The sequence below is a fragment of the Cottoperca gobio genome, chromosome 15, assembly GCF_900634415.1.
Source record: "Cottoperca gobio chromosome 15, fCotGob3.1, whole genome shotgun sequence".
Lineage (NCBI taxonomy): Eukaryota > Metazoa > Chordata > Actinopteri > Perciformes > Bovichtidae > Cottoperca > Cottoperca gobio.
The window spans coordinates 15,114,627-15,142,155 of NC_041369.1; the positions used below are offsets into that span (position 1 = coordinate 15,114,627).

The 27,529-nt window shown below is 41.5% G+C and overlaps 1 protein-coding gene across 10 annotated transcripts in view; it reads left to right on the forward strand.

The window, feature by feature from the left end:
• LOC115020475 (calcium-activated potassium channel subunit alpha-1) overlaps positions 1 to 27,353 on the forward strand; it is a 127,653-nt gene extending 100,300 nt beyond the window's left edge. For 5 of the 10 annotated variants that reach the window (XM_029450525.1, XM_029450526.1, XM_029450527.1 and 2 more), the window contains 11 exons: positions 3,267 to 3,360; positions 7,399 to 7,525; positions 8,741 to 8,965; positions 9,512 to 9,704; positions 13,433 to 13,546; positions 16,755 to 16,885; positions 18,835 to 19,029; positions 19,503 to 19,621; positions 20,397 to 20,621; positions 21,754 to 21,782; positions 24,206 to 27,353. In XM_029450525.1, coding sequence (XP_029306385.1) covers positions 3,267 to 3,360; positions 7,399 to 7,525; positions 8,741 to 8,965; positions 9,512 to 9,704; positions 13,433 to 13,546; positions 16,755 to 16,885; positions 18,835 to 19,029; positions 19,503 to 19,621; positions 20,397 to 20,621; positions 21,754 to 21,782; positions 24,206 to 24,357 — 1,604 coding nt within the window. In that variant the 3' untranslated portion in view covers positions 24,358 to 27,353. The remainder of the gene's footprint in view (positions 1 to 3,266; positions 3,361 to 7,398; positions 7,526 to 8,740; positions 8,966 to 9,511; positions 9,705 to 13,432; positions 13,547 to 16,754; positions 16,886 to 18,834; positions 19,030 to 19,502; positions 19,622 to 20,396; positions 20,622 to 21,753; positions 21,783 to 24,205) is intronic. The other 5 variants (XM_029450535.1, XM_029450529.1, XM_029450534.1 and 2 more) reach the window with 2 other exon arrangements.
• The last annotated feature ends 176 nt before the right edge of the window (positions 27,354 to 27,529 follow it).

A 27,529-nucleotide genomic window follows, 5' to 3' on the forward strand; every position in this document is an offset into this window, starting at 1 on the left:
ACTTCAATACATGCAAACATACGGGTTGACTCTGCACCCTAAGTCACTGTGTGTGTGTGTGTGTGTGTGTGTGTGTGTGTGTGTGTGTGTGTGTGTGTGTGTGTGTGTGTGTGTGTGTGTGAGAGACATATGATGGCTGGGTGAACATCACTGCTTCTACACACAGCAGAAAGTGTGTGTTCTTGTATTGGACACAGCAGGTTGTCACTGGACAAACTGTTATTACTGTCAAAGTTACAGTAGAGATCTGCATGTTTGAGAATGGATGCATTTTTTGTCATCAAACCACATTTCCATACACAATCCAAAATGAATTCTTTAAATGTGTAATGCTACAAAGTTTTTGAATTAGTAATATTATAAATTATTAGTTTCTTGTTTTATATTTGTTGAAGTGAAAGTACTGTGCTACACATTATGCTTGAAATGACACAATGTCTGATTGAGCATGACTGGCTTTAGCCAAGCTGTGTCTCTGCTTTGTTCTACCAGAAAGTGTAGCGCAACTGAGAAATAAAAACATAGAGACTTCTTATTAATTCATGTTTGTCACAAATGCAAAGTAAATATCACTGTGAACATTTCAGTCAGAGTGTGTGCCAAGCAGACAAGAGATGTTAACGTTTTCAAAAAAATGAAATGATTAATGATTCCTGCTTTTATGGCATGATTATTTTTTTTTTTGCTTCCTGAAACAACTTTAGCAAAACTTAAATAAGAAAGACTGTGTGTTTGATCCTTATACAGGTTTTAATGAATATTAACTTTTATTTCTCATATATTTATTTCAAGTCAAGTATAGGACAATTAATAATTTCATCCCTTTTTAAAAAATCTCTGATAAAACAATTGTATCATTTAAAACAAATCTAACAAAAAAAATTCTACAGTTTAACACTATAGTTCAATTACTAACTAATTCATTCATTAATAATTCAAGCATTAATACAGGCTTTCTCACACTTTTTATTCTCCATTGTTTTAACAGTAATGGATGAAGTTAGACCGTCTTTTCAAAAGCGATCAGTTAAAACCACCGGCTGCAACTCCACCTCCATCACCTCAAATGCATCCCTTCCCAACAACTTGCACCCCAACCAGGACCCCCTGTTCAACCCGGGCAAAATCAACATCCCCCTTGTTAATAACCGTAAAGGAAGCCTGCTCCCCCTGGGGCCGGGGCCTAGGGCTGACCCCTCGCAACTGCGCTTCAGTATCTCAGGTCCAGGAGACGTGGTGGCCAGATCCCTGGCTGAGAGTCGGCTGAACCGGGCCCGCAGTCTGCCGGTGAAATACCGCTACCACCCCAGTAATGCCATGCTGCTCAGTCACAGTAGGCACTGTAGGTTGCCCCCCTTAGCGGGATGCATCAGTCAGTAACACCGCCTGCTCCGTCCCTTCATTTTGTCTTGTTTGCTGCATGACGGTTCACGACGGTTCACTCTGCTGCTGTTGTTGTCAGTGCTGCTTTGCACGGATTTGCCTGCTAGTGCAGTGGCTGCTACTGTCTACATAGGGTGACTTCCAAACTGAGGAGTGCTAAATCATGTACATTTAGAATTGACACAAAAGAGTTGCTTATTATTTCTTTTCAGAAATGCTGCAGCAGTTGTGAGCTCTGAGGATACTGAGCTGTAATAGAAACTTAAGATTTTAATCATTTGCTGTAAAAGCTTTTATAACTCAGTGGCTGGAAAGCATTTCACTTTATTGTTGCGGGTGTAAATGAGAAGTGTTATGCTTTTACGGTCAACAACTTAAGTCTATCCAGAAGTCTAACAATATGGCAAGGAATGCACATTTTCTGATGTGGTATTTTCAAAGTACATTAGAGAGAGAATTATTTGTTAAGTGGAAAGTGCTTGTGATATTAGCTATTCTGAATGCCCAATGGCATAAAGGAAATGTCAGAGAATGACATTTTATTAGAAGGCAAAGTCATATTTCTTATCTTTTATTAGCAGAATTAGGTGACAGCCTAGGACGGGTGCTCAGACAATAATGAATTTCCGCATGCTTGGAATAGTCACGGCTTGCAGTGCGCACATTGATTTGCACTAATATCATGCTGTGTTATTGATTTCTAACCAAAAGACTAATACGGGTTTGAAGTGACGGTGCACTTGGCATTTGCGCTGGGAGAGTGCAGAGTGGATAAGAGTATCTGGGTGCCTGTCTGAAAGCTCTTGAAACTCACAGACAGTAGTGAAGATCAGACTACTGTTAGCTCGCCTGAAATCTTCAGAGGACTGGGCCTGGCCTCAATCTGGCTGCTCCTTCTCGTCCTCTCTGTCTGACTGCGACTAAAGCAAAGTTTGAAAAAACTGTGTGTTTTTAGCACAGCGAAGCAGAGCTGACAGGAAGCTGAACTTGAATCTGATCAGTATAATCTTAAAAAAACATTGTGGCTGTGTGGCTCAGCGTCTTGCAAATGCTTAACACCAAAGTGTCAAACACAGGACTGTTAAATCTTACATTAATAATTAATTTTTCATTTAAACTTTTAAGACTAGTCTTGACCTTCTTCTGCTGGAGGATGATGTGTACTTATTAGCTGCTTTGGATATTCACAGTCCACTAATTCGTGCCCTGTCCTTAGTGGTGTGTGTGTGTTGAGTGTTAAGTGTTTCTCTTGGCATGGAGGTAGACCTGTAGAAGAGCCATTGTGCGCTTTAGATGGAACTGGAATGATGGGGTGGGGTTCAGATCATTTTGTCAAAAAAAACAAACAAAAAACTATCCACTCAAGATCCATCTTCATAACCTTTATTTATCTCATTGTCATTGCTTTTGCCCGTGCCACCCTGACAATGACAGTCTGTACCATCACATGGCAATTAATGGCGTAGGTAAGCATGGTCACTCTGATGCAGACTGCTAGAGGTCCAACCATCTGCACATTTTAGCGGGTGTACTGAACGGATGCAGTAGTGTATTACTGAAGGCCCTGTAAAAGTGCACATTAGAAAAGCCAAAAAAAAATGGGGGTTTTGGGATGTGAGCCTTCCGTTACCTTTTGTTAGGTCGTAAATTGGTTCTTTCTCCGTGGTTTTCTCCTGCCTTTCTCAGATTTACCATTGTCCGTTACTAATGCTTTCTCTATATTTTCTCAATTTGACACTGAATTATTAATTTTCCTTTTTTTCTGTTCAGTTTTTTGTTTGCAATAATTGATTGATTGTTGGCTATTTCTTTCTATATGTCAGGTCCAGCACACTTTCCCAAACATCTGTCTCTATTCTGACATTCTGTGCATGTGTTTGCAGTCGAAGACGAGCACCCGTCAACTCTCTCGCCCAAAAAAAAGCAGCGCAACGGAGGGATGCGAAACTCACCCAACTGCTCGCCCAAAATGATGAGGTAAGAGACGCTGATTTTATTCTCCTTCCAGCACTTCAAATGGGGAGTGAGAGGAAGTCAGATACAGGGAAGAAGGGAGGGAGGAAGGGATGGAGGGATGCGTGTGAGAGATACTTCAGAGGCGGATGTTGAGATGGTGGGAGTTTGGATGGATGGGAGGGGGCAAATTAGGGGTGGCAGAAGAAGGAGGTAAGAAACTCTGTGAGAGAAAGAGAGAGGAGAAGTGCCCTGTTAGGCACTGGCTGTTTAGGATGGCATGCTGTCAGCAGTTAATGACTGAGCTGAAATAATATTTCTGTCATGATATGTGTCTGTGAGGAGCCGTTTGAAAACTCCTCTGGCTTTAAAGTCCCAGCTGTCACCTCCTCCGGTCTGGTCCACATGTGCTCCTTAAACAATGCTGGCACTAATGACACCAGCAACCAATCAGAGGGACCTGCATGGTTACTTTGCCCTCAGGCTACTCCTCTATTGTGGGAACCCCTGTGAGTACTGTTTCTGGTACTTAAGGCCATATGTGAGATGTATCATCACAATCAAATATGAATTCAAATATTACCTTCCTTTTATCCTGTCCTGTGGAATTAAATTGCCGTTAATTGATTTTGAAAGATAAAAGGGGGGTAGGTTTTTGTGCTCCCCTGGCTGCGAGGCGAGGTTAGCAACACGAAAGCGTGGAAAGTACAGTGAGGCCGAGCCGTGCGGATTGGGAAGGCAGGATAAAGGCATGGTGGGGAAGATCTAACCGGACAGGAACACTCATAGCTACGCCGCCCTACTCTTAATGAGAGTAAGTGTTAGGGTTGTCATCTCTACGACTTTACAATAGGGAAATCTAAAAGAGAGAGCTGTGTGGTTTTTGTCACTTTAAGTATGTACGCAGTGAAGCTGCACTGCATTAGAAACTCTTGTATCTGGATTGTGTGGGAAGAAAAAAACACTGTATGGATTTTAAATCCCTTAAAGAAAAAAAGAATCTATTTTAATTTCTACAAATAAGAGTACTACACAACTATTAAATACAATATAAATTAGTTCAATTTCTATTATTTAACTCGTTTTTCACATACTGTTATTATTGCACTGTAGTGTATTTTACTTACATTCTATTTGAGTTCTTTGTGTGTCGGTCCTTCTAGCCTCCCTTAGGCAGAGTTCCTCCTCCTGCACTGGCATGCCTATGTGATTTTGTCCAGCATACTTGTCGGCCTCCCCCTCAGTTCTCCACAAAACAAGTACTTAATAAGCCTTCACACTTGCCGAACCATTAGCTCAACACAGAGTCATACCCTTCAGTCTAGTTTGCAACAGAGCATCATTTTAGATGCCCTTGCTCAGAGGGAGAAGATTTCTTTTTGTAGAACTGCTACAAAAACAACTAGACATTGGCACATTTCCAGCTAACTGCTTGTTTAAAAGGCTGTTTAGTTTGCCTAACTTAAAGCACAAAACCTTTTCTTCTCTTCCTTTTTTTGCTTAGGAGATGGTCCCTGTTTGCCATGTAATATATGCATCTCCGCTTTGATCTCGCAGTGATAATAATTCTTGCGAGTTATTTACTCAGTTTTGAAAACGCTTCAAAGCGGTGTCAAAGTTTTCTCTGCTTTAGGGGTGCTTCTGTATTCTGCTGGCTCTTGGGTACTGGGATGACAGGTCCTCTGTTATAGGTGTAGATTTTTTTCCCCGTCTTAGCCCTCAGCAAAACATCAAATTACCCATCACAGTCCACAACCCCCCTTCACAGCTGCCCCCGTCAACATATTACACCATATATATTAAACAGTTGTGCTTTACAAGGTGGATTTTATGCACAATGAAAAGTGATTGTTTGAGGTAGCCTTAGGGATACTTTATTCTACAAGCAAGGAGGGGGAAAACACAGTAGAGAGCTAGCGAGAGAGCAAGCATACGTATCAAGTATGGTTTTTACAGGACTTGCAGCCTGAAGGCCTTTGTAAATAAATAATGATCAACAGATTGGCTGTGGGCTTTTGAAAAGCATGCCTTTGTCAGTTTGCATGATGGGGAAAATTTTCAAAGCAAGAGTCTGCCTTCGTAGTCTGGCAGAGAGGGATTGGGGGAGCACGCCCATCCCTAGTTTGTGACTGCAGAGTGATACACTTGAATAACTCAACTCTGTTTGAAATATATACTGAGAAAGGGAGGGAGGAAGAGAGGGTGAGACACTGGAGTGAGACATGCTGTAAGGGAAATATTTGTCCTATATAAAAGTGCATCAGATACAATACTGTATTTCACTCGGGGAAAATGTTTGCTTTGCAATCTAAACTTTGAATTTATTACATTTTGCAAATGTTTTTTTGGTGGGTAAACTTCTTATAAAGGATATACTTTTCTAAATAATAAATCCAAGTTAAATGTAGAAATTACATATTATTTTAATGTATTTAGAAATGAGTATTTGTGTATTTATTTTAAGCACTGAGGGTGACATGTAATCACACTTCCTAGCTGACCTATCCTGAGCATAACTTAATTTCCCAGTTGCCAATTTGACGTGTCGCTGTGCTAACAAGCTGCATTGCCACTATGGCATTAACACCATTCCCACAAACCTTGTTGACGGGTCACGACTGACTACACGCATCCAATCGTAGAAGATGTCACAGTATCATCCGCAGCTGATATCCCTTGGGCGTGGCACTGTGGCACAGACGTCATGTCTGCTCTCCCCGAGTCTTGTGCTAGGTTCATCCCGAGGCAGGGAGAAGGCAGAGGCAGAAGGAGGTGTGTGGAGCCTGTGACAGGCTGCCAGTCACACCGCTGACAGCTCTGTGAAAGATAGCTGTCTTGGCAGAGAGAGCTGGATCGGCAGCCCGCCTGCATGCGCCAGTCAGCCCCTGTGTGGAGGCGAGCAGAGCTGAGCAGATTGAAGTGACGGGGGCTCTGTGGAGTTGATTGGCGCAACACGCGGCTGTGGATGAAAGATTCAGGCTGAGTGTAAAAACACTAAATGCTGTCAGTGTTATTATCACCTGCACTAACTGATAGAGGGAAGAGAGGTGGAGATAGAAAGGTGGCTAATTGACAGCTTTTTTTTGTTTTTTTTGTACTTTTACTGCATTGGTATGCAGCTCAAATGCAGGCTGAAGGAAGAGGGAACATCAAAGCCTTGTCAGTGAATGACAGTGTTGATAGAGGATAGAGAGAATGATAGTGAGAGAGATGTATGTCAAATTCTTGAGATGTTTTCCCCCATATTACTCAAATGTCTGTCTCTCCGCAGTTCCCCGTTTTTGGAGTCTGTATCGTGCCGTTTTAACCAAGGATTTCATTATTTGGGTTGAATTGTAAATAAATTACACCGTAAAACAAGCAGTGTTTATTGAGGAACAGCACTAAATGTATGCAGTTTATCCTGACTCAGTGTTTGGGATGAAATTGTATGGATTGCCGTGTGAGAAGCCGTCTTGTAGGATAAACGCAAGAACAAGAGAGGCGGTATAACAGGACTGACAGGAGCCCTTTCATGGTCAGTGTTACAGCGGATAAAACTCAGCAGACCACTGCTGTGGATTAGCCTGTTTGGTTGTGACATGCTGTTGAAACATTAATGGCCATCAGTTGGGGAAGCAAAATGTGATTGGGCAAATTCCTGAAATATTTAAAGTGTGAGCCGGTTGGAGCTTTTACTATTTGCGCCGCATGGAGTCAGGAGCTGGAAGAGAGGGTAAAAGCTGGTAATTGGCCTTGTGTTGTCATGCCATTCAGTCAGTAGCACTCAAGTATTGCTGTTCTCTGCACCACTGCGAGCACCAGGGTCTTTGAGTTTTCTGATGACTTGACATCAAGGACAAGAAGCAATAGAGGAATGATATGGTAGTTATAGCACCTACAGCATGTAGTGCAGTAGAAAGTCTAACACTCTGAGAATGACTTTTGATACATCGTATGAATAGACAGTGCAGATCTCGAGAAAACCCAGGTGGTCTTTTGCCTCTTTCACGGTACCACTTTATCCACAAGGCTGCAGTCATTTCACAAAATGGTCTAACATAAATTGTACTGTTTTCTCAGTCGTCACGACCCCCTTCTAATACCTGGAAATGAACAAATCGAGAGCATGGACATGAACGTGAAGAGGTATGACTCGACAGGGATGTTTCACTGGTGCCCATCAAAGGAGATCGAAAAAGTCATCCTGGTGAGTAGGGCAAGAACCCTGTTACTGCAAAACCTCTAAAATATAATAGAATATGAAAAAAAAAAGGTTAAAGTAAGTATGCTCTGGAGCTTAAGTTTCCCCTCAATCCCTCAATATTATAGTAAAACAATCACATACTAATATGTATTGACATTTTTCTCACTGCCTCTCTGTTGTTTCAAGGTGAGTTTATTGTTTTTTATATATCCACCAAGGATTTCAACACTCCACGCATGGGTTTGCTCAGATGTTTTAACAAGGCAGTTTGTAAGCATTTGTGTTAGTGCACAATTTGTTTGCGCAGCGTTAACACTGTTCAAATCAAATGTTTAACAAATGTAATCTATATAGTTGACATTAAGGCATATGTGGTGCTTTAATTAGTTTAAGTGGGGCTAAAGGATGTTCCTGCATTAGTTGGGTCACCAAAAGATGTTCCAGCCACGTAGATGATAATAAAAAAAAGAAAAGTTTACAGTAGTAGTCCCCGTATTACTCTTAGTTTTACTGTAGGTCTCCAGTGAACAAAGATACAGTTTTTGTTTCAAACCCACTGGGATCATAGTAGCGTTTAGTTTACTTAACGTACACTCAAACTTGCACATCAAGCCTGCTGCGACAGGCGACAGATCTTGAAAGCAGGGCATTGCATTGTTCTTTTCAAGACGTACGTCATACAATAGAGGAGCTTTGTTTATTTATACATCTCTGATTTATGACAGGGTCCTAGTCATACATACTGTATGTGCCTAAAATCTTACAAACTGCATTTTTCAGCCTGATTGAATCAGCTGCCCTTTGAAAAAAGACCACATGTTGTGTTTTTGATCTGTAAACTTCCTATTTCTGATTATCCAATAAACTGCTTATAAACTGAATAGTGGTTAACCAAACTTTTGTTTTTGTGTAAATAGTAAGGCCTGTTAGTAGAATGTTTTTTTAAAATTGTGGATTAAATAAAGAATTCAGCTAAATACTTGGTTAACAGACTATTTAACATGGGTTTATAACAGTTTATAACAGACTTTAAAACTCTGTTAAAACCTCAATGTGTTACTTCATGCACATTAACCAGTTTTCTGTTAACACTCATTTCTTTCTGTAACTCTGTGTTTGTCTCTGTGTGTCTCTTCTTCTCTTCTCTGTCTGCACTCCTCCTCCTCATCCCTCTCTCTCTCTGCTCTTCTCTCCCTATCCCTCCCCTGTTCCCTGCAGACCCGAAGTGAAGCCTCCATGACAGTACTGAGCGGCCATGTGGTGGTCTGTATATTTGGGGATGTCACGTCCGCTTTGGTGGGGCTGCGAAACTTGGTGATGCCTTTAAGAGCCAGTAACTTCCATTACCACGAGCTAAAACCTATAGTGTTTGTGGGCTCGCTGGATTACCTGCGAAGAGAGTGGGAGACTTTACACAACTTCCCTAAAGTCTCCATCTTACCTGTGAGTATACCAGTTCACTGCCGAGATGCATTCAAACCAGAAACTGTTCAACTAACAAGGCATTGACATTTTGAGTTACATGGACATTGGAATCCTGAGAGGGATTGTCAGTTTGATTTGATCACACATTACTCAATTGAATGATCACTCGATGAGAGCATAGTCAGCCCCCCTCATCCAGAGCAGTGACACATCCTGCACACACATTCAAAATGGAGTGTATGTGTGTTGCAGTGCCCATCACAGATGGCGTGGCGTGCTGCCTGAGAGCTTGTTAGGCCTGGCTTGACTGATGATCAGAGGAGAATCCCAAACACAGCCCTCAGCACAGGCTAGCCTTTAGATTAGTCCATGTCTCTGATTCTCCAATGCCCAGTTAGATCAGTGGAATGTCATCGCCTCAAAACAAGAATACTTGTTAACTAATTTCCCAAAGCTCCACTCTGCTCACTCCTTAAATTTGTTTTTCTCTCCCCTATGTCTGTCTGTCTGTCTGTTCTCTCTCTCTCTGTCTTGCTCTTTGTCTCTGTTCTCGTCAACCTGAAGGGTACGCCATTAAGTCGGGCAGATTTAAGGGCTGTCAACATCAACCTCTGCGACATGTGCGTAATACTGTCAGCCAATCAGAACAATATTGAAGATGCCTCACTGCAGGATAAGGAATGCATCTTGGCATCACTCAACATCAAATCTATGCAGTTTGATGACAGCATTGGGGTCTTACAGGCTAATTCCCAAGGTAAAGAGCATCCTATTACACTCCATCTGCACTGCAGCCCAAAGGGGACAGGTTGTGGCAGGGAGGAAAGGCAGTAGTCAAAGATAGGGGGAAAAAGAAAGAGGAAAGATTGTGGGCGATGAGAAGGCCACACAGGAGGGATGGATGTAGTTTGTCAAACACAGTCTGCTAAGTGCTCTTAATTGATATACTGTGCAAGTTTGTGGTTAGTGGCATCAATAAACTGACTTTACTGTACTCCTGAAGGAGTGCACACACAAAACATTGTGTTGATTGCTTCATCAAGCCTTTGAAGAGTGTTTACAACACATTGTTTTCTGATGATTTCAGTCCTGTCCCTGGTAATAACATGCTGCTAAACCTCCTTGATAATACTTTTTTTTAATGATGTAATCAACATGACTGTGTCATTTGATGTTGTTCCCCCTGATCTGGTGTCTGGCAGATCGTCTGGAACAGATTGTTGATGTTTGCAGACAAACACACGAACCTGGCATCCCATCAGGCCTCATCATCATTAAGCAGCTAGTACAAATCACCAGGCAGGCCAGTTCAGCTGCTCCTCATTAGTCACAACAAAACAGCGACACATGCATACACACACCTTCTTGTTTCGATGCGTATGCACGTGTGTTCGTGTACGTGACACACACACACACACACACACACACACACACACACACACACACACACACACACACAGACCTACATGCCAACGTAATCTTTACCTACAAACAGGTAATCCTCAGTTTATGACTAGCCCGAATGCATGACATGCCTTGAGCTCGGTGCTATTTAGTGCCACCGCAGTGACTGTTGTAAATACAAATCAAAGCTGAAGGTCCAAGAGGCCATTATTTTTTAGTGCAGAGCACTTCCACATGTTTTAGGAGAATGCCAATGCTGTTATTTCTCCAGCCTTGAGTGAGTGATGTGCTGTCGATAGCAGTGCCACCGAGGAACAATAAGCAGGGGTAAATCTTAGAGCATGCCGCTCTGGGGAGCAGTATTCACAGAATGCCACCTCAATATGGAAGCCCACTAGCCTATATCTTCTCCCAGGGTCGATGGATGGAGCCTATTGTCATCAATAATTGGGTCTTACATCAACCACCCATTTCAGTGATAAATACTTCACTTTAGAAGATACTCACAGACACACACACACACAGACACACACAGACACACATACACACACACACACACACACACACACACACACACACACACACACACACAATCATGCATACACAAGTACACACACGCACATAACCAGACACTGCTATTGTATCATAGGTATTGCTTTGGGGATTCCTTTCTCCAGCGATGCTCCCATTCAGACACAGTCTGTGGAATTTAAAACAAGAAGGTGCAAATGAATAAGTAAACATGCGCTTTCCTGGGGGAGAGCTTCTCACGGCTGCTGTAGCATGTAGTCAACCACAGAGCATAGCTGTGCCCGGGGGGCTACAGGGATAAGGGGGTATGTAACCTAGATCTCACTTGTCTATTGTATACTGTAGCTGAACAGACAAGGTTACAGCCTCTAAGTAGCAACAGCCAGCCAGGAGAGGAGACAACGTGTGTGTGTGTGTGTGTGCTGCTGTTCAAACTCTGGCTCCTATATTTTAAGCAACTAGGAAATAATGTCCTATTGTTTAAATGTAACATTTCAAGTATATACCAATTATGAAAGCCAATTAAATAAGAGGATTCAAGCAGCATGATTGTTGGTATTTTCCTTGGTTGAATTGCATAAAGAGATATGGACATGTTTTATGTGTCAAAGACATTCATTCTTGCGTGGATTCACTTTTAATAGATCCCTATGATTACGGAGATCAACACATTTGAGCTCCTCTTGTTTTGCATTGCTCTCGCTCCGTCTTAGGAAGACATAAAGCTCTCTGTTTGGAGTTCACCTGCTCACATCGCAACTTTTGAGCTGTTTGTAACCTAACAGGGTTTGAAAGCAGCTCAGCAGCAGGCCTCGTGTATCGCTGTTCTCACCAACAGTCACTGTATACACTGCGTAAAACGGAAGCTGTTCTCCTACAACTCTGTGCTGTCTTCATGTTCACTATGATACAATAAGAGCAGTGTTTTAGAGGCCATATCCAAACACTTGCTGTCACTCTCCAGTGGAGTAAACATCATCCTTTATGGACATCGACAAAATGATGTTCGCACTGTCTGAGCTTGTGCTCCCTGGTTGACTCGGAGTGTCAAACCTCTGCTATTTCCAAGTTCAATAATTGGTGTAACAAGAGTTATGATTATCCATGCTTCAGTTCAGTGTGTGCTTCCTGCTCTGTACTCAACTATTTGGTGTCGTTTTGGTTGCAAAGGGCTGAAAGATCTCTTTTGTAATGTAAGCAGCTCATTGAGTTTCTTGACAGGAAAGGCACACACACACACACACACACACACACACACACACACACACACACACACACACACACACACACTCTCACATAGGTAGAGAATTTGCAATCCTTTTAAAACTTTGTGACCTGAATATATTCCCTGCATTATGTTTCCTTGGTGGTGGCACTATAAGCTGGTATTTTGCTGTAGTCAGCACTAAATGATGGATGTCAAAACACAGTTGATGCATTATGCATATAGCATTACAGATTTAAGGTGTTTACTTGTCACTTTGAGGAAATGCAAAAATGTGAAGTCATGTGAATTCATACTCCTGTCACTTGCACTTGTATTTCATGGTCCCCGCCACGCCATTTCCGATAAAAGGTTTTCAGGATCCACTTCACCAATTTTATTGTAACAAAATGAACAACATATAAAATTTATGGCTACCCGTTGATGGAGGGATGTGAATGCTAAATATGTCTTCGCTGACCCCTAAAAGCACAGTATCCATATTGCAATTTTTAGGTAGGTGCCTTCACTTAGCCTTCTCCTCCTCCCCATTTCTTTCTGTCAATCCACTCATTTGAATGACACAGAAAGCACACATCAACAACCTTATGCTGACTGAGCTGACATGCACTATGTATAATGGTATTGATACAGAGTTCCAGGTCACATCCTCATGCTTATGATACATCTGCAGTAAAACACTTATGAGACATGCAGGTTTTTTGCTTACATTGTATTTTTCTTCAACTGGAAAAAAATGCAATATAAAGTACTGCCCACAGAAGCGCAGGGGGCCTAATACATTTAAAAAAATGTAATATTTAAGACGTCTGTTTGTCATCTGTTTTTATCAATTATTCTGCCATAGAAATTCCGATTTGCAGAAGGATAACGTCCAAATAACAAGAGAGCTATATTAAGTTAAAGCTAGCTCATGGGAATTGCTAGTTTTTTCCTTTGCAGCTCTTATTTTGAAAAATATCCATTTAGATGAACTGACATCTTGGTAATTCAGATTGTTAATCCACAAAACTAAATGAGGCAGTAGCTAAATCCAATTATAATAGCATGAAAAAAAACTGCTAAACTCCTGCTTAAGCATCCAGCTTTGCAGATCTCACTAACTGCCATATGGTGTAGACTCTTTGGCAAAACACTTATTAATTTCAAGTTGGGGTGTAAAAGAAGGAATTACAAACTGAGCAGTCTGAGCACACTTTTTCTTTCGTCTTCCCTGCTTCTGTAGTTACCGCTCTCTGCCTTTGTTGGGCCGAGGATATGTCTTCATTTCAACCTTTTGCTGTATATTGTTTGCTAATTTCTATAAATCTGTATGTGTTTTTCAGGTTTCACGCCTCCTGGAATGGACAGGTCATCTCCAGACAGCAGTCCAGTACATGGCTTTGTGCGTCAGGCTTCCGTCACCACTGGATCCAACATCCCCATCATCACAGAACTAGGTAAAGCTGTTTATTTACACACACCTCAAATGCAAAATATCGCATGCCATACCCACTTCCCTCAGATCAACTCATACCTCACTGCCAGACACATAGAGCTGATAACACAAGACTTAAACATCATGCTGCTACCAAAAGTTCCAACTTATTCAAGGTCAGCTGAGCTTGAGGAATGCGTGGTTGGATAATTTTTGTTCACTTTCATGGTGCTTGGAGCTTTGCCCAAATCAAGTTCATATTCACAAGTGAATTATTTGATCTGGCTGGTTTTGTATCAAGTGTTGATAATGTTAGCTGCGAGGCCTGGAACAAATCTTTGCTCTGAGGTCAGCGTGGACAGCTGTAACTTGAGGATGTCACGCAGGCATTTTAAGGACTATAGTTACATCTCCTGCAATTTGTCCACTAATGCACAAGAGATGGAGAGGGTGAGAGAGGGAGAAAGGGGAAGAGAGTGAAAAGGTGGAAAGGAAAAAAACTGCCTTGGTTGCAAAATGGGTCCATTTATTAATAACAATGGCATAGGCTGTATTCCCACTGGTGGTGGGGACTCATGAAACTTTCAGATCTCTGAGGGGCCTTCTAAAGCACCAGAGACTGGCTACTCTATCTCCCCTGACCCAATTAAGGAGCAATGGAGCATGAGGCCAGCTAAGAAAAGGCCACAAAGAGAATGAAGCTACCTAATGTTACTTGTAACCGGGCTAGCCATTACCTGCAGAGAGGCTCTCCCATTAGACTGCTGACTGCATACGTAATCATCGAAACTAGATGCTATCCATGCAGAAGTCATTGGTTGCCATCCTGGACTCAAACTCGAGAAGCTCCAGTGTTCTGTGCAAAGGAGAAGAGCGGCTGCATGTCCCACTGAAACGCTACTGTAATTATATTGTCACATGTTCAGCATACAGTGCCAGGAGCAGATTAAAGTCTAGTTGGAACACAAAAAACACGAGTTGCATGATCAATTCTGTGTGCGTGGCGTATACAGTGGGTGTGTTTACAGATAAGACCACGTTCATCCTTTTCACTGTCTTAGCGTGAAATAATTTATCGTCGTTGTAGTGGTATTGCGGTATGACAGCTCTGGCTTTGTATCCACTGTGCACTCTAATCCTGGGTGCTTTACTGTTAGACACCGGACAACCATGAATGTCTCGGAGTAAATCCCGGGGTTGACACGAGTAGTCTGAGACAGCGAAAGGCCTTTATTGCGGTCTTTGAAACCGTTTGAATAACGACACCATTTCTTCTCTTCCCTGCGCTGTCTCATCAGCATTAGCTAAACCTGGCAAACTACTGCCATTGGTTTCACTCAGTCAGGAAAAAAAGAGTGGAACCAACATACAAATGATAACAGAGCTGGGTAAGCCGAGCCTTTGTCCTCTGCTGCCGTTCGTTCTCTCGCTCCGCCGCTCTGCTCCTCATCAGCTTGTCTTGATTTATCTGGCTGCAGTCAAGGCCCTCGCTGCTCCCATGGCTTCACTTTGAACACATTTTTATTCTTCGTTCTGGTTGAAATTGACTGTCTTGTTTTGGTCCCCTTTTTAATTTTTTTTTCTCCAGTTGCCTTTGCAGAGCATAGCTAGGCTTTTGATCATGCTCAGTCTGTCCTTGTGGCTTCTTTCATAGCAACACCCCCCTGCCCGTCACCCCCCTTCTTGCTCCACACACACACACACACACACACACACACACACACACACACACACACACACACACACACACACACACACACACACACACACACACACACACATCCCATCCCAATTCACTCCTTTGGCCCAGGCCCCTTTGCATCAGCCCCTTGTCTCTTTGACTGACATTTCTGTTCCACAGCACACAGGAAGCCTGGGAAGAAATCAGATTTCAAAAAACAAAAAAACTCCAGATCAAACCATCTTTTAGGCTGTTTATTTATTTTTTAAATGTATTTTGCAGTTTCTTTTTTCTCTCCCAGACCATATCTCTGAAGCTGAGATATCGAAGGAGTCAAACAAAAACTTGTGTGATGTTCGTTTCTCAAGTAACTGGTTCAGAGATCCTTCACTGCCCACTGCTGCCAGAAACACACTCTTAAGAAAAAAGACACGGACTATAGGGAGCACTTTGTGTTTTTTACTCTTCCAATTATGCCATACATGAGAGACAACAAACATCTTTGTTATTTCAGTTTTGGGTTATTTTCATTCACACTGCATCATTTAGGTTATTCAGGAGACCTGAATATTATTAACCATGAGATAAAAAAGTGTAATGTCACTGGGCTTTAATTTGACTTTCAGGGTAAAGGTAAATATTTGAGATGCATTTCTCTAAAGGTGATGATGTGACAAAACGCATTCATCAAGGGAAACTCTGAAAAACATAGCATGAATTTAAAGTGCATGATTTTCTCTTGTGAAATATTAGCCATTGTTGAAGTCTCACTTTTTACCATATTTACTGGATACATCAATAAAAACCTGTATGCCGTTTTGTTCTGAGCAAATGATTTTATTTTATTCTTTACGCCAGCTACACAGTCCACAGACTGGTCACTGTCTCTTGACGGAGAATCTGTTTGTGTGTGTTACAATATATCAAGATACAGTGGCTGCTGAGTTACAAAGGAAGGATAGCTGTATGATTGATTCAGAGTTGTGGACTTCTACAATGGTTATCACTGTGTATGCATAATATACCTTTTTCTCTTTAAGTCATGGGTTTGTTTAAATGTATAAAATGCACCCTGCATGTGATATACAGTGAATTTAATATTCAAAATGCTGAATAATTTAAAAAATAAGTCTAAAACACTTTTTTCACCTTCCAAACAATTACACATGGACAAAAAGCATGCACATTACAGATAAAGTGTAATTCAGTCGACAATATTTTATGGTCAATCAACAACCTGTCAATTGTTTGGAGAAGAAATAAAGTTTTAATCTTCTAGTTAAAATATGTGCAGAAGTGTATGAGCAAAATATAATGTGCATCCAATGTTACATTATATTGCAAGCCTGGATTAATTCCCATGTACCTGAGACGTTTCTGTTACATTACCACGATATATCCAAATATTTTCAAATGTAACTTAAATTAATCACTCAGGTGTGTTGGTGTCTGGGTGTGTGTGTGTGTGTGTGTGTGTGTGTGTGTTTGTGTGTTGGGCTCCTGCCTCTTCACAGTGCCCGTCTCTAACTCTCTCCCTCCCGTCTCTCAGTGAACGACTCAAACGTTCAGTTCCTGGACCAAGATGATGATGACGACCCAGACACAGAGCTGTACCTCACTCAGCCCTTTGCCTGCGGCACTGCCTTCGCTGTCAGTGTACTCGACTCCCTGATGAGCGCGGTGAGTTCTCAAAAGCACTTTACACTCGCCGTGCTGGAGTGTTTTTCAAAATCACTTTTCAAAATCATACATTTTGCAACACATATTTCGATTTGTGTGTTTGGATGCTATAACTGAGTCATATTCAGAACATTTAAAAAGAGAAAGTAGAGAGAAGTTTCACACAAAGTGCATGGAGATGCTGAGCCCACTGAGTAACAATTGCATGTTGTTGCACTGGTAGAAACTTCAGGATGAGGGAAAGAGGTGAGCACTAGTGAGTCAGACCCCAGAATGTATTCTTTCGCTTCTGTGGTGGTTATGACTTTACTATTCTGTTATTTCATATTATGTTAGAAACCTATTTTCAAATACTGAAGTTTGTGGTAACAAAACAAAACAATTATTTTTCAGACGTATCAGTAGTTACCTTTCAAGAGTAGCTTATCTCAGACTGTGAGAGTGAATGCTTCCCCAGTAGAGGAAAGAGAGGTGCATTTAGCAATGAGTTTCAGTAGATGCACGGCATTGGCATTTCAAGTAGGCAGAAGTTGGTAAATTAAATCTTACAGTGCATTCATCACAAAGCCTGCCAGCTCCACTGACATCAACATTATGAATTCAACTTTCAAGAGCCTTATTATATCTTTTAACAAAGTAAGTGTTGAAGGTCAGTGTAATGGTGATGGCACAAGCTTGGCTGTAGCAGGCCAAAGATACACTCTCTCATCTTTTGACAATGTCATTGCTGCACTAGAGATATGATAAGAGAGGAGGTTGGGGGGAAAATAAATCCTCCTCTACACCTCATTTTTCCAATCCCCCCCCTTTCATGACCAACTGTGGTTTTCCCTTTGGTGCTGTGATGGCTTAATTCCAGCAGCCTTCTCAGTGAGTGAGGGGTTAGAGGGGCGTTCAGAGCCGAGCTGAGCGGGGAGTAGAGCAGGCGTCAGCTGTAGTCTGGCACTGGTCAGAGGTGAAGCCAGCTAATGGACAGTGCTCATCCATCATGAGGCTCTGCAGGCCTGTCAGGGGCCCGGGGAGAGGAGCTGCCACTCTGCCCCGGCTGCCGAGTGACATCGGCTGTCTTCACACACGGAAAAGCAGTTCCTGATCGGCTTGAAGGACAAGAGAACCTGACACCCGCAGAGCGCAGTCAAATCGTTGTTTCAGAAGCGGACATCATACAGTGTGTAGATCAGTGATGCTAGAGGAAAGAATAGTGCTGTGTTGAAGTACCTGTTTTATTTAACATGAGAATTCTCAATGTTCGATCATACCTCTGTCAAGTTTGATACGTTTATGTATCTTTAACCATGAGAGAGAAAAGCAAATGACATACATTTTACAGTGAATAACTAAAGGGGCGTTAACTCAATTTATAATAACATGTATATCTCACTGAGCTCTAGTGGTACAGTCATGCAAACAGATCTGTTCAAAAATCTTAGCCAATAAAACTGTCTCCAGATTGCTGCCTCCACCCGAAACAGTGGAGGGGAAATGTCTTTCTTTGATTTTGTCACTTTGTCTAGATAGTCCACAGAGAAAGCTATTGTTACAATTATTGCTTCTGTACACAGTGAGGTCGTTGAGATATCCAAAGTAACAGAAATCCTGATCCTGCAAAGGCATGTTTAAGTTACAAAACGTAACTAATCAATGTTAAAAACACCACAAAAAATCCCACTAACATCCGTTGTATTTCGTTGGAGGCAGAAGTCTCAAAGACAGATATCTTAAAAACCTTAAAAACTATCTGCATGGCTGCATACCACTGGAGGTAAATAAAGAAAAGCTTTTTGTAATTTTGGTGAACCGAGCCTCTGTTGACTCCTCAGTCAGCTCTGTAACGAGACGGGCTGACGGTGGACATAACAGGGGCTGTGCTTTCTTCCCACATCTGCCACCTCCCTACTTGTGACTGTAATTGCATCTGCTAACAGATATCCCCTCTCTCTTCTCCCCAGACATACTTCAATGATAACATCCTCACACTGATTCGGACGCTGGTCACAGGGGGAGCCACACCAGAGCTGGAGGCCCTGTTGGCTGAGGAGAACGCTCTCAGAGGAGGCTACAGCACACCGCAGACACTGGCCAACAGAGACAGGTGTCGCGTTGCCCAGCTAGCCCTCTACGACGGGCCATTTGCCGACTTGGGGGTAAGTGGATGTTTTAGCGAAGATGACACGTTTTGGCACTACCCAGCAGCACACATCTGGCCGCCTCCGCTCCTCGCGGCCCTTAATCCGATGTGAAGAACAGTGATCACGCAAAGCAGCCCTTAGTGGGTGGAGAGGGAAGAGGGCTTTAGAGAGAACAATGAACACCAACAAAGAAATTCCAAGTTTGATTGGTTCCAATCTTGTTTTTACAGGTTTTTGTTATTGTGAAAACTTGCAATACTGAAGTCATTTAGTTTCTTCTTGACTGAATCATGGCATGTTTTTTTTAAAACATTACTGATTGTTACAGTCTGCATTGCCAACAGTTGGTATTCGCTCGCAAGCGAAATAGCCTCAGTAATGCAGAACATTGAATTTTCACGACAACTTTACAGAGAATGATTTATTGCCACTGATCCAGATCATCGGGCTGACCTCACCGATGGTGTCTTTTTTCTGTTGTTCATTAGGACGGCGGCTGCTACGGAGATTTATTCTGCAAAGCACTGAAGACGTACAACATGCTGTGTTTTGGAATCTACAGATTAAGAGACGCTCACATCACTGGACCGAGCCCGTGTACAAAACGGTACAATATCTGCCTTCACTCTGTGTCAGAATGAATACTTTGATGTATTAATTAGGGTTATATATAGAGTGCTTTATTAATCCCAAAAGGTAAATTGCAGTGTTACAGCAGCTAATTCACATAAATTGCAAAAACAAATGAGGTAGGTGAAAAACAAGTCCAATTAAAAGGCAAAATTATATTATGCTACAATAGATTTACGTTATAGAAATTTATAAAAAGGGACAATAAAGATGAACTCTAACATGTACTGAATATATGCTATACAACAATAGTCATATACTGTGATATAAAATGTACATTAGTGCAAGTCAAGTAGATATCGCTCAAAGCTGTACAGCGAGGTTCTTGAATATTAAACAGAATTATGTCCTGTTAAAGACATATGTCTCCATATATTCTCATTCTTTATGTAATAAACATGACATTGCATCTTGTTAATTACGTTAAATTTAATTGTAATGCATGCGTCTATGCACTTGAATTCATATATTGTTCCATAAATGGAATATAATGTAATTCACTCTTTCATATGCATGTTTATTTTTACATAGCAAATTCTAATAAGTTTCTGTTCGTCCTTAAGTACAACCTTACATCTTCTTAAAGTGTGGATCCACTTGTTCTCACACATTCATGCATTTTGCTCCTTTAAATGTTCTAGTGATTAAATATACTCAATATATGCTTTTGTGTCTTCGATGTATCCGTCACTGCTTCCCTACAAGGATCGTACAAACGTAATCTTGTCTAACATTAGTTTTCTTCTGCGCAGGTATGTGATCACGAACCCACCGTACGAGTTTGAGCTCGTGCCCACAGACCTGATCTTCTGCCTCATGCAGTTCGACCACAACGCCGGCCAGTCCCGGACAAGCTTGTCCCACTCTTCTCACTCCTCCCATTCCTCCAGCAAGAAGAGCTCCTCCGTCCACTCCATCCCGCCCTCCAACCGGCAGAACCGCAGCACTAAGACCCGGGAGCCCCGCGACAAACAGAAGTACGTGCGCTCGCGTGTCCCGTAGAGGTTTAGCCTGCATGCTTAGTGTTTTATACCTGACCTCTATTTTTATAGCTGTGTTTGTGTGCAGACTGTGTTGTCTCATGCACTGATAAACACTGTGTGTTTGTGGTTTGTTTGTTTGAGTCATGCTCTGCGTCCATGCTCAGTGTTTGTGCGTTTCCTTCATAATCATCTGCATGTGGTATTCACTCTCACATCACAGCAATCATAACATGACATGAACAAAATGGTAAACTCGCTTTGTGGAAAGTTCATTTATTGTAGTCAAAGACTGTTCAGAGTCTTTTCATACTAATGAAGTCTGTGGCATTGTAAACAGTAAAACCACTTGTTTGGATGGCACAGCCATTGTGGTTGGAAACAAGCTTGCAGTCAAGGCCTCAACCACAGCCAAATAAATTGATACAACACAACACAACACACATTCAGTATGCTGTTCGCTCTATCTGTTGTATCCGTCTTAATATTTAGTCTTTCTAGCTCTTAATATTTGTGTAGTAATTAACTGTTGTTTGTTGGATATTTGTGCATATACAACGCACATGATCAGTACGCCTCGATCATGGCTGTATTGTTTTGTGATTTACCTACTGTAGCTGATATTGATTATAAAGCACATTTGGCTAACGTTACTGATACGCTTCTACTCATAACATAATCATGTTGATATTTTGTTGGTGCATCTGTACTGCTTTACTGCATGTCCATGTTGGTAGCCCTCTTTCCTGTTCTGTTTGTTATACATACTATAAGATTATTTAAAATTTGGTGAAATATTTTGACCTACATGTTATATACTCCTTATTCTCTCCCTCCAAAAAATATACACTTTGAATTAAATTTTCGCCTGGGAGAATAAAGTAACTGAATTTTAAAATTGTAACCTATTCTAAAAGCATGCAGATTTGTTATGATCGTACTCAAGCATTTTTAAACGGTAGATAATAAGCCCTCAATACATCTTACAAAAGTAAGATGTATGATACAGCCTAAATACTGTAGTAGTAACAATATGTAAGCCTTAGTTGGACTGGTAGTCATTTGTCAGTTGTGTATTGACTGTAAATACTACTTACTTACAGTAGATTACTTACCTCTCTTTCTGAAGTGCAACAAGGATGAATAGAATGGGCCAAGGTATGCAAGTTAACGATTCTGCATGACTTAGCAACCTTTACCTGGGGTTCTGGTCATAACTATGTCCTCTGTGGATATTGTTATGACGAGGGGAGTTTGTTTTATTTATTATGTTCTTCAGACGTTAATTGAACCATGCCTCAGTTTAAGTTTTGCTTTCATCTGGAAAGCAAAATGTCTGCTGCTGCTCCTGCCCCCCTCCCTGCCTTGATCAGGACCATCTTTACATTGCATGAGGTTGAGACAAAACCCCCTTTCTTTGTACCTTTACCTCAGTTATTCACTTGATGATATGAGTTTTCTTTTTTCTCCAGACAAATCCTTTTCTCCACATTGTTTCTTTCTGTCATTTCTCATGCCTTTTTATGATTTATTTCAACTTGAGATGGTTTGCATTGTGTGAGAGGTCTGTGTGTTTGCACATCTTCCCTCCTATTGAATGCTAATAGATGACTGTAGCAGACTTCAAGATGTCATATTTGTTCTCTCAGTGAGTACAGTAAGGAATTATTGTACCGGCATCAGCATAAATCACAGGGTAACAACACGTTGCCTGACTCTACATACCAATATAATAGCTCACATGTAGGTCAGACTGATTCAAATCCCCCTGATGCAGCCAATTGCTTACTTCTTCACAGAACTTAAAAAAAATAAAAGTGTGTCCAGCCCTGTGCCATTGGTCACACCAAGAAAGTGGGAGGTGTGGCCAATTGAAAGTCTAAATTGAAGGGGGATATGAGTCTGTAAGTGTCCTCCTGCCCTGTGCACCTGATATGGTGGTTTAAGGCGACATCACTAAGTTCACCGTATCAGCAGCAGACTCTGGAGAGATGGCAGACATCTTGCTTCACCTCAGGCACAATTCTACACATCAAATACCCATGCTGTAACACATGGCCCTGCAGCCTTAAGCTTGCTGACACACACACACACATACACACAGTCAAACCCACACAAATGAATCTCCACACATGCGAGCCTGCATGCACGTGAACGCGCATTCACACACGCACACACATACGAGGTTTGCTCCACATAGAGAAGTTAAAATTTGATATTAAAACTTCACCCGAAAGGAAGTGACATCTTGAATGGCATTGCAGATGCCTGTGAAGTGCTAGGAGAGAGTTTACAAACTTCTGACAGCTGGCATACACCTTTCCCTTCCCTCAGAAATAATGCTTTCATAGCTTACTTAAACATGAAGAGATTCTCTCCCAAAGGACATATCCATATCTTTCAAATCTCTTTCATCACATAATGTCAGCATGAGAGTAAAGCTTACTTTGACATGTGACTGTTTAAGATATACTGTAGTATAATTTGTAAATGATTAGGCAGTATAAAGGGTCAGCTCTTTCAAATTGCAGGATTGTTTTGAGATATTTCTCTCTGAGATTTCTGCCTCCTTCCTAACATACGCAGTGGAATTGTGTGGTGCTCACAGTGTTGAAGAAATACGTTAATAAATATTCAGGCAACATTACTTTCCAGACACTGTGTCTCTGTTAAAATGTAGTCAGACCTAATGCGTAGATTGCAAAAAATGAAGGGCTGGAGTGTTTGAGGTAAATACATATGGACCTCACAAACAGCTAAAGCACAGACTGTACAGACGTTAGCTCTAGTTTGCTAGCAACATACTCAACGTCATCTCAGAACTCCCCCTCAAGCTCTTTATACTATTTCCTTCCAGTCTCTCTCCGTGCACCAAATGGAGTCATAAAACCTCAGGATAAGCTTCTTTTTATTTTCAAATTGTGCGAGCGAGTCTTCCCACTCAATTTGTGCAGCCCGAGGTGAACTCACGGCGGTTCCTGCCCTCCACTCGCGTCTTTGCATTGCACAATAGGCAATCACGCTATATTTAAAACTTAATTCACTTCGCACCTCGAAGGGAATCTAGTTTGGATAATCCATGGAACCAGCTCAAGAGCTTTGAACACTAGAAAGCTGATTCATGAAACTTGGGGACACCGTTGCTGTGAGCAACACTAACTAAATTCCATTCACCTACGTCGTATTGAGATGGCATCAGAAATCTCTCTCAAAACAGGGGAACAAATAAAAATCTCTGCGTGGCTAGATGTGAGGAGGAAGTGAGTTTTTTGCAATCTGGGAGACTTTAAGACACTGAAAAATACCCGTAGGATGTTATTTGTGTTATCTAAAACGGAAAAAAACTCAGAATTGCACAGCTGTACTTGATTACACAACGACACCATGTCAACACCATGACATTCAAATTGGCTCAGTGCTCCAGAAAACAGACTTAACCTGGACTTCACGGTTTGATGCTAATCACAACGAATGCCATGCAAATCTAGTACTTAAACTGAGGCAGTGTGGTTGTAAGTAATTCAATGCTGTGTACTTTTCAAACTAACTCTGTCTTCTCTTCTTCCTCCCTCGACCTTCAGAAAAGAAATGGTTTACAGATGAACCAGAAAATGCCTACCCACGGAACATTCAGATCAAGCCCATGAGCACTCACATGGCCAACCAAGTCAACCAATACAAATCCACAAGTAGTCTGATTCCACCGATCAGAGAAGTTGAAGATGAATGCTAAACACAGGGTTTTCTCGCTGACTCACCAGACATCTGTACGCTCTTTCAAAGGAGATGGGAGATCACCCATGGAGGATTGATGATGATGACGACGGGGATGTTGAAGACTGACACATTTCTCTTCACTCATTCTTCTAATCATGGGTTGGACAGAAACCCAAACTGGAAGGGACCTCCTATGTGTATACCTTTAATGTTACTTCCATGCTCTTGGACATTGTTTTATTTATTAATGTATCCATAGTGATGTACATAATGACAATCAAATAAGGATTGTACAGCCCCTTCCCCCTAGCACTTTTTGGAATTATTTTAAGAGTTGACAAAAAAAAAAAGAGAGTACTTCCTGTAATTCTTTGCAATAGTTCACCTCTTCGTGTGACCAGACTCCATTGCTAAGGTGGCTGGTTATTGGAGGACGAGGGTTGCGGCGATAAACTGATCATATCATCTCCCAAAGATCCGCCCAGATGCATCACGTCAAACCAGCTGGGTCCACCGACTTCATATCTCCCGTCTGCTTCTGTTCTATTTGCACTAAAACTGAACAAGTTTCTTTTGACAGAACAACTGGAACCAACAGATTCCCCCCCCCCCCAATAAAATGTCGCTGAGGAGATGAAGGAAGGAAGAGGGAGGGGAAGGCTGCTTGGCTTCGAAGGCATACTAATCTTCTTAGGTTGTTATACATCATGTTATTGCTTAAGGTTTGCTACTTCACCGTTGACTCGTCATGTTGAGTGAGAGCATTCCAGTCCTGCAGAACAAAACCATCTTGCAAAACAGTAGTCAAGATAACTCAGAAAATGGTTCAGTGTTGGTGTCTGCCGGCTGAAAGAGAACCCTGTACCTACATGTCTTCTGCTGATACGTCCGATCATCAAGCCTGTGACTCTGTTTTAAGCTCCTATCGCATGATATGTGCCTGAGCCCCCTCTATAACAGATACAGTGCGGTTGATGAACCTGAATACATGGGAAGGATTGAAAACAACCTTCCCTTACCTTCATACGTTCAGGAGCATTTACGTCATATGCACGCTGTGTGTGTGTGTGTGCGCGTGTGTGTGTGTGTGTGTGTGTGCGGTGGGTGTGTGTGTGCGCGTGCATTGCAGCCACTCGTCCTGATCATCTGCTCCATCGCTGTGTATGTGACGGTGCACCTTTTGAAGGAGCAGCATGTGGGATTTTTGCTCTAAAAATGAAAGTCATGGTAGAAAAACAAACAGTGGAAGAGTCTAGAGGGTTTGGATCTACAATCAAAATTATTGTGTTGCATCAAAAATCAAACCAAAATCCCCAACTATGATTGAGCCGAGCAAACCCGAACAGCAGCTGCGTGCCCACCGTTGACACTTTGCCGTGATACCTGCGGTAGAATTTGGGATCACAAAGAAGAGTGGTGTATTTTCTGAATGTTTTGTCTGTCCATGTATAAGGAAAGAAATGCCACATATTGCATAAAAGTGGGCACCAATGGGTCCTCCTTTGATCAAAGCTGCCTGGCACAGGGTTGGCACAGAGGCAATAAAGAGCTTGGATGTTCTCTGTTGCCAATCCAGATGTCACACGCCTGAAAACTCCCAGGAGTTAAGCTGCAATGTTCGGTCCTCTAACACGAGGAAATGCTCAAACATAGTTGGGTTGAAACGCAACAATGCCACAGACTGCTAATAAGGATACTGACGAGGAACCAGTGTTCTTTATGCTAGCCTGTGTGCAACATGAGTGTGCATTTTGCACGTTTAGGCGACGATAGATCCAATTCCAGCTAGGATAGTGACGGAGGAGTGAGGTGGTAGCCTTGTACTCATTTAAACATAATTATTTTGTATCCATAAACATATTCAATTTGTACTTATTTTTCTAGACAAGAACCAAGTGAAGTGTACTATGGGAGATGAAAAGGCTCAAATAATATCTTTATTTACAATAACATATCAAAGGATTTTGTGTTTGACTATATCACTATTTTTTTCACATCGTACTAAAAGAAAGGTTTTTTTTTTGTTTAGTTTTATCCCCACCTGCCCCATCTTTAACAAACTGCATCACTCTGGAGCCAGTAAAGCTTAGACTAGCTTGCATTGTGAAACCACCATCTTCAGCCTGGCAGCTCAGCTCTGTTGAGTGCTTGTAGAAAAACAGATTAAGGCTCATCTGAAGCCTCCTTTAGTTTCACAGATGAGCCGTATCTAATAAATAATGCGTCTACTACTAAGCATCCCTTGCTGCGAACATGCAGACGGAAAGACAGGTGAAAAGTAATTATGTATCGGGGGGTAAATGTTGTAGTTAGATGGAGAGCAGATCAGAGTAGTTATAATAACAAGAAGATCATAGAGTCGCTCCCTCTGCGTGCAGGCCAGAACTGAATGACCTCCATCATTTGACCTAAATTAGGTCCCTAGTGTGGAGGAAGAGTGCGTACACTAAAGCACAGTGTGCTGGTGTTTTCCACAAAATATGATTTCAAATAAGACATGGAGACGCTTGGCTGGATTGCAGTGATTCTTCTCTATAGACTGTAAAGAAAAAAGTTATTCTTAAAAAACAAAAAACATTTGGAATATGGAGAAGAACATAATATTGTGCTAAATATGTTTTGTGTAAATTCAACCCACTATATAAATCACATTTCTTTTTCAAACAAAAATGATCTGAGCTTCAATGTCCGTCTATTGGGTGTGTTGCAACTATTCTGAAACCTCATACACATTGTCCGTCAGTGAACTTTTGAACTGTGATTACATCGTTGTCACACATTGTAGCATATAGGTTTCTTTTCAGAAAATATGTGAGTAAAATATATGTATAATTGGCTCCTTAATGGCATACTTTCTAGCCAGAACAACAAGGAACTATTAATATTTGATAATGGCAATGACTCATACACAGAACTGACAAACTGATTGTTATGTTGAAAAAAAAAAAAAAAAAAGAGTAGGAAAAGTTGGGCGGAATTTGATCTCGTTTATCAGCCATCACAAATATGTAAGGTAGCACCAATTCAGCAGAGGTTATCAAAAGAGAGAACATCCTTAATTTTCCTGTTTTTATTAATTTGCATTATTACAGGGTTAACATTCCATTTTGTCACCTTGTCATCTGTCACGATCTGTCACAACTGCTTCTTTTTTGTTTACAGAGTATTTTATGAGGTACTTAAACATA